This window comes from Lissotriton vulgaris, chromosome 4_1 (assembly GCF_964263255.1).
Source record: "Lissotriton vulgaris chromosome 4_1, aLisVul1.2, whole genome shotgun sequence".
NCBI classification, from domain to species: Eukaryota; Metazoa; Chordata; class Amphibia; order Caudata; family Salamandridae; genus Lissotriton; species Lissotriton vulgaris.
In genome coordinates, this window is record NC_141691.1 from 2011988182 (window position 1) to 2012000213 (window position 12032).

Consider the following 12032-nt stretch of genomic DNA (forward strand, 5'->3'; position numbering starts at 1 on the left):
ACGCATAACACTTGGGGGTGCTGGATAGTGAATAGTTTAATTTACTATTCCAACTCCAGTCCCCGTGAACACTAGGGAAGGTGTTGGATAGTAAATTAAAACTATTCCTTATCCTAGAGCGCCCCCCAGTGTAATGCGTTCTAATGGTTTTCGTTGTAATACATGTGTTGTAATAGCACTGCGTGGTAAAAGTTGCGTTGTAAAGGTTGCATACCGTCTCTGGGTGATCTACTTTTTCCAGGTACAGCCTTTCCCGATTGCTCACAACCCGATCTTAACCCTAAATTGGCAAATACATGAAATGAAAACATATGAGCACAATTTCTGTATTTATGAACCCCATTTCTGCGTCTAAATCCCACCACTGTTGATTTTGAATGCCAGGGTGGGGAATTTTCCCTTGCAAATACAAATTGTTGTGGGCGCGATCAATAGATAAATAAATACAATACTTTTTTTAACAAATAAAATGGCAGGTGCCAAAGGTAATTTTTGGTGTATCCTCCTTGGCTGGCACCACTTGCTGCTCATGTTGGCACTGCCTGAATGCCACTGTGAGTGCCACCTACTAACAATTCCACTCATACAAGTGGATCCCTTTGGAGTATTCAAGGTACCCTTACCCGAAACTGTTGGAATGGGATTGGCGGTTTTATAATTTTCTTACAAGTATGTTGAATTGTTAAATGCTCTGCTTATTTTAAAAGTTAGGCAAACAGCACTACCTTGTGGTGAATTTCATACAAAAATGCCATTGCCAAGCACTAGCAAACACTGCTACAGATTAACCATTGGATAAATGCAAGCATTTCAGAATAGAAGCCTTCTAATAAAGCAGGCAGTTAAAAGCGACTCTTTGTGAATGGCTTCCGAGAGCCAAGTGGCTCGGCGTGGCTTGAGTTCAGCAGCTGTGGATAGACGATGAAGAGGTGAACTAAAGAAACTGAGGGGCGTATGGTAAATAAACCACCTTGGCTGTGCACACCCTAGGGGTATAATTGAAGGAACATTTTAGCGTCTTGTGATATTTGCTTACTGACAGAGCTGCAATGTTAAACAGCGGGTGACTGGAGGGTTCCAATGCATGCCCAAATGCAACAACAGTAGGACGTTGGACTTTGATTAGAAAAACATGTAAAAACTGAAAAAATTGAAATGTCCTTTTCTTTTAAGTGTTGTTCTGCTGTTAATTGTAACCGACATGCCCACAGGTGTGGGTTTTGACATCATAAGGAGTTTACAAAAGGAGTAAGAGTTTCTGATGAAGATTAAGGGGCTGTTTCAGATATAAATCCCAGTACATACTGTGGGATTTATATTCATGCGGACAGGATATCCGTCACCGTTGTGATGGAGTATCCCGTCTGTCAAAATCTAAATCTGGCCCTAAATATCTTCAGGTATAGAAGTGCTGGTACTAGAAGGTTAATATTTCAAGGACCACCTTACAGACAGGGCACACTGCCCTGGTCTGCATCATGGCACACCTTTACATGAGTGAGCTGGGGGCAGGCACCTTAGGGCACCTTATCACAATGAATGCTCTGTCCCCATCACAACTGCAAACTCGCGCCTGCCACGAGTGCAGGTCATTATGGACAGATGCTCCGGCTGTTCGAAGAGGCTGATCTGCCTTTCACTGGGCAGGCAGCAGCCTGGACTGCCTTAGAATCTGGAACAGAGCTCCCCCTGCAGGCAGGTGCAGTGCATGACCTGGTAGAAGAAGAGGCCCAAGTACTAAACTGGAGCCCGAAGACAGCAATTAAGCAAACGAGTGAGTATTCCTTATCAGACCCAGGTATACTGTTCAGATCATGTTGACATTGGGCGTTACATGGGATAGTCGATAGGGACTAGGTTCCTGCACAGAGTGGGTATGGTGGACTAGCGGGTGCATAAGGCAGGTGTGTAGAACTAGAGTGCTGCATAGCATTAGTGTGGAGGACTCGTGGTGGCTGTGCGAAGCAGGTGTGTAGGGTTCTGTACCGTGTTGGTGTGATCTACTAGGGTGGTGCTATGAATACAGATGTTGGGAAAACAGAGGACAATCCACCAGACTGTGGGGAGCCCCTGCTCCATGAAATCCATCATGGGCATAATGGGTGAACAACTTAGAAACTTCATCAAGAGCTCCTAAAAAAAATGCAGCACGACGGTACGCATTACGAAGGTTGGTGTCATGCAAACGAGTCCTGCTCACCTCTCCGCTTGCCGGGTATTCACTATCTGCCCACCCCACTCCTTTAGTAAACCCCATTCCCAGGAGATCAGCAGTTCAGAGACAAGCAGGTGTTCCTGGCTTACATTGTGATTCCGTACCATCTGGACTCAAAGAAGGGGCTAATGATAACGGAGTGCCTCATATCTCTAGCCTCTAAATATACAAGCAGAAAGGTTTCTGAAAGGTGGAATGGGGTGGCAGATTGGGCTAATAAACGGTGATGGATTAAACCCAGATCTGTTGACTGGGTGTGAGTGTTTGATTGGTTCAGATGCTCCGTCCATCACCACCCCCTTTTGTACCGCTTTGTTCGCCATAAGTGTGGCAGGGTATGCTCAGACGTGAGTCCCTTGCTCACTTTACCACTGGATTCAAGCAAGCCTGGCTGAAGACGGCTGGAATGCCAGAAACCAGTCCCAGGATGCTGGTTTCCGGTCCAGGGAAGGCATGGCTTGGCTGTTCGGGCGGGACTGTTTCCATGAGGCACAGGGTCAGACTGATTTGCATATGGCCATGTCTGAACTGGGGTGGCAGAGTGGGCTAAAGAACGGAGATGGATTAAACCCAGATCTGTTGACTGGGTATGAGTGTTTGATTGGTTCAGATGCTCTGTCTATCACCACCCCCTTTTGTACCGGAACCTCTTGGCCGGGAGGTTAACTTTATTCTATATGGACATCAGAACAGCCAGTCTATATATGCAGGCTGCTTTCCAGAAGACTGAAAGAGGGAATATTCAGGGCTTGTTTTGCCAGGGAGTAGAAGCTGAAACACAATGTCCAGAGGTCAGACAAACCCCAATCTGGTGGAGTAGCACCCAGGAGGGCAAAGGGTGGGTTTCTAAAGCCTCAGCTAAACCCCTGGCTTATCTTCCGAGGGGTTGAGGACATCTTTGCATAGTTGCATGGCTCCCTTTAAGTCAACTACTCTTCTCTGATGGCAGTGTCATGGTGAGGAGACCTGCTATCAATCCTTCTCTAGTGGCATTATCCACTGGTCACTGTTTCTATCACAGGTCTGACTGTAAGCCTAGACGCCTAGAAGAACGTGAAGGGCATTCAGAGAGGTTCCCACTGGTATATACTTCAGTATAAGATCATGTGCATGGTACCTTGGAATGTGAGCTCCACACTTATTGTTTATACCTTCAGGACACCCCTAGTGACAGAATGCATGGACAAGCCAATCCACTCATTAGGTGGGTTCGAATGAAAATGGTTGCTGCTTACCTTATTCTAACTCACCTGGAAATGCAAGAACTTCAGCAAGCAGCTTTCAATGACTTGGTAAACAAGAGTCCCAGATAATGTAGTGGGCATGGAATTATGGATAGTATTTCTGATTTTCTGCATCAAAATTTTGTATTCAACTGAAGTTTGGCATTTGAGAGGACCAGCTAATAGGACCAACCTCTCTTCCCCTCCATGAACATTTTCATGTAGAGAGGGAGCACTGTGCAAAAGTGGCATCTCCCAAGATGTGGAGACGCAGACTGATATGCTGTTGAACTGCAGGCATGTGGAAGGGGCATGGACAGAGAGCAGGAGTGGTTATGCTTTCCCCACACTTCTTTAGAAATACACACCTCATACTGTGCATTGTTGGTGGCCAAACGGACCTAGGGTCCGCTGGCCGAACACCTCATGATTCTGTTACATCCATACATAAAACAGGGAATGACTCAATGGAAGGACACACTTATGGAGAGCACACCATGGAGTAAACACTATCATGTGAACATGTCATGCCTTACTCACCTGCATGGCCTCCTGGTAGCCCATGGTGTCGTTAAGCTGTTCCTCTAGTCTTCCTGATCTTTCTATCCATAACTTGTTCAAACTGCTCCAGGTCGAGTAGAGCTGAGAACAAAGAGAGCGGGTAAATACAGACAGCTGAGACATTCACTATACACACATCCTGTGTTTGCCCTCTAAAGGTTTTTCCTCTTTCTTTCTTACTCTATTTTTCTGTCCAATACCCTATATTGAACCCACTTCTTCAGTCTTTCATCCAGCTTACCTACCCTCTAATCTGGCCTTCTGCCCAAAAGTTCACCCCCTGTCCCTCTCATCAGCCTTTATCAGACTCGCCCATCTGATGTCTGACCCCTCATCCTAATTTCCCCCAGCCTCTTATACTCTAAAAGACTCACCAATTTCTCTTTCTTCATGTCTTATAGCTCACCTCTAACCGCCTGTCTGAATCCCTGAACACACCCCTCTGAAATTTTTCTCCACCCCAATCCAACCCATCTCAACCATCCTGTCGTTTTTCCATCGCACTTGTATAAGATAACACTCTGGCTTCAGGTTTCCAGGCCTGGACTTTTCCTTTTACTTGAAGCCCAGCCCTTTAGGCAAAGTGTCAAAGCAGACAGAGCCATACTCCAAGCCTCTAGCCCACCCTAGGCTATGGTGGCCACTTCAGACTCACATCATCCATGCTCTTGGTGACGTCCGGCTTATCCATGTCCCCACACAAGGATATCAGCTCTACGCCAAGAAGTCCCAGTGTGTCCAGGTCCTGCTGAAGAGCGTCGATTTCTTCCCGGAGGACCTTATAGGAGATACAGAAACACGGTTGATGTAAGTATTTCACTGAACGGTAAATGGCAAGGCCAGCTCCCATGGAGTGTCAGGGAACTGTAAGATGCTCAGCAGTAGCTCTGGTGGCTACATCATGTTTGTTGAGAGAATGAGCATGAAAAGAGGCAAAGCAACTGTAAATGTAGCAGAAGATTCACCATTTAGAATGTTCTCAAATGGGCCATCTAGTGAACAATATCAATCCACTCAACTCTACTGGAGACCTTCAAATAATAAGCATATTGGACACCATCGGCAAAACAGAGATTGTCAAAAAATGGGAATTCTGGAATCCAAAAACCAACCTGAGATCAAACAAAAGGGAATCATTCTGTAATCAAGGATAAGTCTGAAATAATCAAAGGGCCATTGTGTTATATCTTTGAAAACGTGTTTCTATCCATGATATGGCGCATGAGGTTAGAGGAGACGGCTACTCCTCAAATAACACTGTTGGTGAAAAATGTTTGTGTGACTTACCTTTATATGTTTCAGCCCTACCACTTAGATTTCAAGTATGCATTCTCTAAGTCTTATCCTGAGTTGCAGTGCGACACCCACAGCGTTCAGTGCATTGCCAATGCTCTCCATACCTGCATGGTGTTCAGCCTTGCACGGATAGAATCAGTATCTGGTCCTGGCTCCTCCATCTCCAGCACAATCTGTTGGGTGTCGCTCAGCGTGACCGAGAGGTCAGCTAGTCCATGCCAGAACCGGTCAGCTAAGGCCAGTAGACTCTTCAGCCAGCACGCTTTCTCATTGGCCTGATTGTGAAGCTTGGTCCACTGATCCTGCAGCTGTTGTGTCCGGTCCTGCACCCCTGAAAAATGAGGATAAAGTTTTCAAATACTGGTCATTTCTGGGGTATGTTATTATTAAACACTCTAAGTTCCACATAACAATTGCACGAGGCACTGTGTAGCTCAGTCACTGAAGGCATAAAAGGATTATTACACAGCGCAAGGAAAGACCGTACTCAGAACACACAAACACACACTGTGACACCAATTGCCGTTAATGGTTTCACTTCACATCCTTCTTTAATGGCTATCAATACAATTGTCAACAGATGCATGTTCTAAAGATGGATTTAGAGTGTACAGAGCTAACACAGAAACGCTAAGGTTGAAATTAGATTTTAATCATTCACCCAAGTCCAAAGCTAACTCTGGTTTACATGCAATCCAAACAAACCGACATGTTGAGCCTTCTCGTCCAGCAGTGACCTATAGTTTTTTTTTTAAACACACTTTATTGTTTTTCTTGGTTTCTCAAGTCATACATAGTATTAGGTACTTTGTATACATAAACACATGATTGTATTCGTATACCATGTATAATGTCATGTATAAACCTCCGCATTGGAGCATGTGCAAGCAATTCGCATTTTTTCAGACAGCAGACATTACAGTAGCCTTCCTTGGATGAGAACAAGGTAGTAACAAGATACTCTTGCAAGTGCATTTGAAATAAATTGAAAATTCCCCATCCCATCCCCCCTCCCCTCTCCCCTCTCTCCCCTCTACTGGCTCTACTCCAGCTAGAATCAATATTGACCAGTTTAGGTCTGATTCCCTCTTCTGCTCATATTGGCATGATTGACATGTGTATTGCATGCAATAGCGCTGCGCATTGGGCTCTTCTTGGGTCGGAGTCATCCAGTCGGGGGACCATTTTGCAAACGTTTCTCTATGTGTCACTTACTACAGGGACAGGCGCAGGTTCAAGGGCTTTAAATGCCTCCAGCATCAGATCCCAGTCCACTGATATCAAGGTTTTGTGCAGACCTCGGGCCTCTTCCCGCCTAATAGCAGCACTCTCTGCACTGCCCCATCGCACCACTTCTCCATGCCATGCATAAACTGTCGGGGCCTTTGCCGATTTCCACCGCATAGTTATTGCACGCTTTGCATAAGAAGTGCTAGGTCAGTGAAGCGTAAGTGCACTTTTTGCGACTTTGGGTGCCGATGCATCCCAAGTATGCAGCTTCCAACTGTCTGCCCTGTGGGGGTGCCTGTCGCCGCTCTAATGCTCCGTTCGACACCCATCCAGAACACAGTTAGCACAGGGCAGGACCACTGCATGTGCAGGGTGTCAGCATTCTCCACCCTGCATCTGGGCCAGTGGTGTTGTGTGTTCGGGAACATACGCTGTAAACGGTGTGGAGTGAGGTAAGCCCTGTGGAGGAACATATGCTGGATGAATTTAAACTTGCCGTTACACGACACCTCTTTAGGATATTCTAACCGGGTAGTCCATTTAGTGTCAGTCAGTTACTTTTCAAGAGCCGCGGACCATCTGTTACTTAAGTCATTAAGTGAAATCCCACTATGCACCCTAATACCTTTGTATAGCCATTTTGTAAGATGCCGCACCTCACCCTTTGGATAGATTGCTTGTACCAGTTTGTGCGTCGGAGTTTCTTCTCTGGCAGGGGCTCAATGTCTCTTGACATAGGCAAGTATTGCTGCATTTGTCATATATAGGTTGCCCGAGATCCCATTTTCCCTAGCAAAGTTTTAGCAGCGACTTATAGTAAAGAGGACATGGGACTTTTGCGAAAATATGGGCTACAGAAACAAAGCCTCGAAAAAAAAAAAAGATGATGAAAAGCATCGACTCAAAATCGAAAATATGTTCTAGAAAATACAAATTAAAAAACAGAGACTCAAAAATATACACTAAGAACTAGACTACAAGAGCCAATCAAAACATCTGAAACTCAAAAATGTGGACTACAGAGATATAGATTGCAAAAACCAAGACTTAAAAATACAAAATCACAGTAACGGACTACAAAAGCCTAGAAGAAAAGGTTATTTACCCATTATCTTGGTTCTGCATCACAGGAATCTTCATTGAAGTCATACACGCTTAAAAAATGTCACACTGTGTGCGGGGATATTAACTTCATATATGAATATCGGGTGCCAGTAACCATGCGTCCATATGATGAACAGCCCCTTTTGTGGGCCAGATTAGACTGGTTTCCTGAATGTAATCTTTGGAACTGAGGAAATCGCCATTCCCTGTCTGCATTACAACAGCATTGTTACAAAAGGACTGAAAGTTTATACTGAGAAGGGAAAAATGTAGTCAGAATGGCCTAAATTGAAAACCGTGCCATCCTGTCTCTTTAAGATACCAAGAGCCACCCATTATGCACCGCCTCCCTCCCACAGCCAGTTCTTTTTTATGAGAAAAAAATGCGTAATTGTAATTTACCCATGCTCAACTCTATCCAGCCAAGGAGATGGGCAGGTAATTTATGTTATCAATAAACATTCCTATGATGCAGAACCAGGACTACAAGTAACCAACCTTTTCTTTCTTATCGTAGGATTGTCATTGAATTTATAATCATAAATAGGACTCCCGGTTTTATGGTATTTCGTTTTTTGCCATTTCTGTTTGCATTTATCCATATTTATTTTTTACTAATTTTATCTGTATGTCAGAATATCTTTATTCGACTTATTGCAAGTCATACAAAGAACACAATAAAATAAAAAACAATTACATTACATACGATACATACAATACTTCGATCTACATATTCCGAGAGAAGAACCGGCTAAACATTAAGAAAGGTTATATACATGCTTAAAAAGTTTTACATTTCATGCCAAAAATGCATAATAAAAACCAATGATTTTAAGGTAGAATTAGGCCAACAGATTTCGCCCTTGCGGCAGCTACCAAAAAATTAGCCATGCAAAAAGCAATGCGTGGAGTAGGTAGAAGTTGTAAAAAGAGCAAAGCTGGTCGCACCTGTACAAAGCCTGCTTCTTTCAGGATGGGAAGCAAATATTTCTTTCTCTGCTCATGATACATACTGCAAAACATGACAAAGTGCAAGGTGTCCTGCACCGAGAAGTTATCGCAGCTGCACGGTGGAGCCAACTCAGGCTTCTGCCAGCTTTTAAAAGAACCCAAGTAAAAATGTAGCAAACCAAATCTAAACTTTGTTAATAAAAACCTGTGATAGGGGAATGTGACAAAGCTCAAGTAAGGGGCGAGTGAGGCTGAGCAAACCAGAAGGCTATGGGCCCTTACCGCTGGTTTCAGCAATTCATATTCCTCCCGCCGTGCTTCCTGCCTATCCCTAAATAGCTTTTTGATAATAACTATATCCTGTCCCCTAATTTTTCCCGGGGATGAAAAGAGTTCTGGGCGACCTAGATCTGTGAATGTTTTCGCTATATAGGCCAACCATGGGATGCTATTATGTTTGTCAAGGGATAAGACATCAAGCAGAATTTTATGGTTCAAAGGGAGATCTTCGTTCATCCACATTTTCAACCACAAAATCAGCGGTGCAAGACTCAGGGTATCAGACAGGTAGGGCAAGCCCACCTCTTTGTGGATAGAATACGTTGGGGTTGATTGTGGGACTGAGAGCAGAGATCCGATGAATCTGTTCTCTGCTCTCTGAATTGGATCAAGGTTTACATACCCCCACAAAGGGGAACCGTATGATGCTATGGCCACCGGTTTGCTCGTATAGATTTTCAAAAGGGCTTCCATGGGCCTAGCCCCTAACTTACCAGCAAAACCCAGTACTGCTGAAGACGATCTTATTACTGCCAACCTTTTTGCTCTTATCTGCGGGCCCCAAGTTCCTTTTTGGTCAAACATTACCCCCAAATAGGGAAATGTGGTTACATTGGTAACGGGAACTCCCCTACAGAAAAATGTTTTGTGTCTTTTTTTGTTACACTCGCGTCCCATTACCATCGTGTGTGATTTGGAGGCGTTGACCTTAAGGTCCAAACTCTCCATAAAAGAACCAAAGGCATCCAGGAGGTGCTGTAGACCTACACCAGTCCGGGCTATCAACACTGCGTCATCCGCATACAGGAGTGCCAGTATTTTAACACCTCCTGCATGCGGAACGTCGGCCTCCTGGCCCCGCAGGTGGCCGCCCAGCCCATTGATATAAATGGTGAATAGTAAGGGGGCTAAGATGCAGCCTTGCCGCACCCCCTTTAAAGATTTAAACAAAGGAGTGCGTCTACCATCGTTTGTAACTCGGACTGCTGCAAAAAGCTCCTGATGCAGGGTGGCCATGAACACAACCAACGACTCATCGATGCCCATCTCCAACAATATCAGCCACAGTTTCGTCCTATTCACCAGATCGAAGGCTGAGGAGAGGTCCATAAATGCAAGAAACACGGAACCCTCCTTTGCCACTGTATATTTAGAGATCAATAGGTGCAGATTTGTGCATTGTTCGATAGTCCCTTTTCTTTCCCTGAATCCATATTGTAATTCCGACAGCCCACCACAGCTCTAAACATTCTCCCTAAGTCTGGCTAAAAGTACTCTACCTAAGATTTTTATGGTTGAGTCCAAGAGAGAAATAGGCCTATAGGAAGCGGGATCATCCCTCCGGCCTTTATTTTTATAAATGGGGACAATGGTAGATGTGGCCCAGGAACTAGGGGCTTGATTATCGTTGGCTGCGTTAAACACTTTTGACAATACCTCCGCCCACAATTTAGGTGAGTACATAAAAAAGTCAGCAGGGACACAGTCAGGACCAGGTGCCTTGTGTCTTGTTCTAGCCAATAATGCTTTTTCCACTTCTTCAGGGTTAAAAATGATAGGGTGTACAGCTACCACCGGCAATAAGGCGTTTTTAGATCCTTCGTCCTCACCCTCGTAAACATTTTTAAAATGGTTCAGCCATTTTTCATCGGTGATCACGCAGTCCATGGGAACATTGTTATCATCGGAAAATAGAGGCTGTTTAATGATCTCCCAGAATCTCCTACTGTCCTTCAACACTGCCGCTGAGAGGAGATTTTCCCATGATTCGTGTTTGATGATATCCTTGCGTTTCTTAATGGCTGCCTTAAAATTTTTCCTTAGTCTGATGATGTCATCTCCAACCCTGGGGGAGATTTTTAAGGCTGCCAACAGTGCTCTGTGGGCTTTTGAGCATGCAGAGTCAAACCAGCGCTTATTTCCAGGGATTCCTTTTATTGGTTTGGCTAGAAGGTCCTTAGCCACCTGGCCACAAATTGCCTCATAAGCCGCTATTACTTCAATACCTTGGGCGCTGTTTTTTTGACAAATGTCCACCTTATCTTTTATTTTAGGAAAGTTTTTTTCATAAAAATTTTCCGGGATCACTTTAGCCCATTTCAATCGTCTATCTTGGTCGTAGGGTGTTCAGGTTTTGGCTCTATTGGCGGTGCTCCCATCTGGCCTCCCCAGGCCACTTCGAGTAATACAGGGTTGTGATCGCTATAAGGTGTTATAACTGTTCGATAGTCCATAGTCCGGGTTAGGATGCCTTGTGAGACAAAAATGTAGTCTATCACTGAACCATGATGGATGCCAGTAAAAGTTGGCGCCCTCCGGCCCGTCGGGTTCGTACAAATCATGGTTAGCGAGAAGTTCTTCTAGCTCGAACCCCTCTGTGGAATGTTCAAAGTGGGGTGACAGGGGGGCCTCCTCATCCTCCTCATTAGCTTTGTCACTACTTCCCTTACAGGCTAATTTGCATAAATGAATATTAAAATCGCCTAATAAAATAAACTCATAAGCAAACTTGATATTCTGCGACACTGTGTATAAAATACCGTCTAGGTTAGCGACATTACTACCTCTGTGTTCGATATTCCCAGAATTATAAAAGTTAACATAGATGGTCCTGCTATTATTATTAATCACCCTTTCAACCATTAGGATGTTGACAGAGTCAGTGTTGATCTGCCTATAGCTTCCCTTTAAGTCTAAGGAAAACATAATTGCCAGGCCACCTTTGGCTCTACCCTTACGACTGGGGACAGCGAGTTTGGTGAAAGTAGTAAATCCATCCCACCAGAGATTGACGGATGTGTCCCACGTTTCTTGCAAAGCAATTATATGGTAATTTGAGATAAAACTCAGACAAGCGTTATCCAGTCATTTTGCATTTAAGCCTGCAATGTTCCAGCTTATGATTTTACAGGAATCGGTTGGTGTCCTAGGCTCTTTTACCCCCACCAAGCACCCCTCTGCTAGGCATGAGGATCTAACCCCCTCGTTTGGTTCCACTTCGGAAAGGCTCTGTGCTAGGTCGGTATTCAAGATCGGCTTTACACGGGCCTCTCCCTGATAGGATAAACGTGGGTGGTCCTGAACTCGCAACTCATTACTCTCTGATGCTTCGTTAAAAGTGGGATTGCTGGGATCTTCACCGGTATTCCGTTGACCACTGTTTAACAGGGGCA

At 44.6% G+C, this 12032-nt stretch overlaps 1 protein-coding gene across 2 annotated transcripts in view; it reads right to left on the reverse strand.

Annotated features, from left to right (window-relative positions):
• LOC147724873 (microtubule-actin cross-linking factor 1, isoforms 6/7-like) overlaps positions 1 to 12032 on the reverse strand; it is a 540420-nt gene that overhangs the window by 192237 nt on the left and 336151 nt on the right. For both annotated transcript variants that reach the window (XM_086966403.1, XM_086966402.1), the window contains exons 14-16: positions 5400 to 5626; positions 4655 to 4777; positions 3979 to 4080 (exon numbers count right to left, since the gene is read on the reverse strand). In XM_086966403.1, the coding sequence (XP_086822529.1) occupies positions 3979 to 4080; positions 4655 to 4777; positions 5400 to 5626 (452 nt within the window). The remainder of the gene's footprint in view (positions 1 to 3978; positions 4081 to 4654; positions 4778 to 5399; positions 5627 to 12032) is intronic.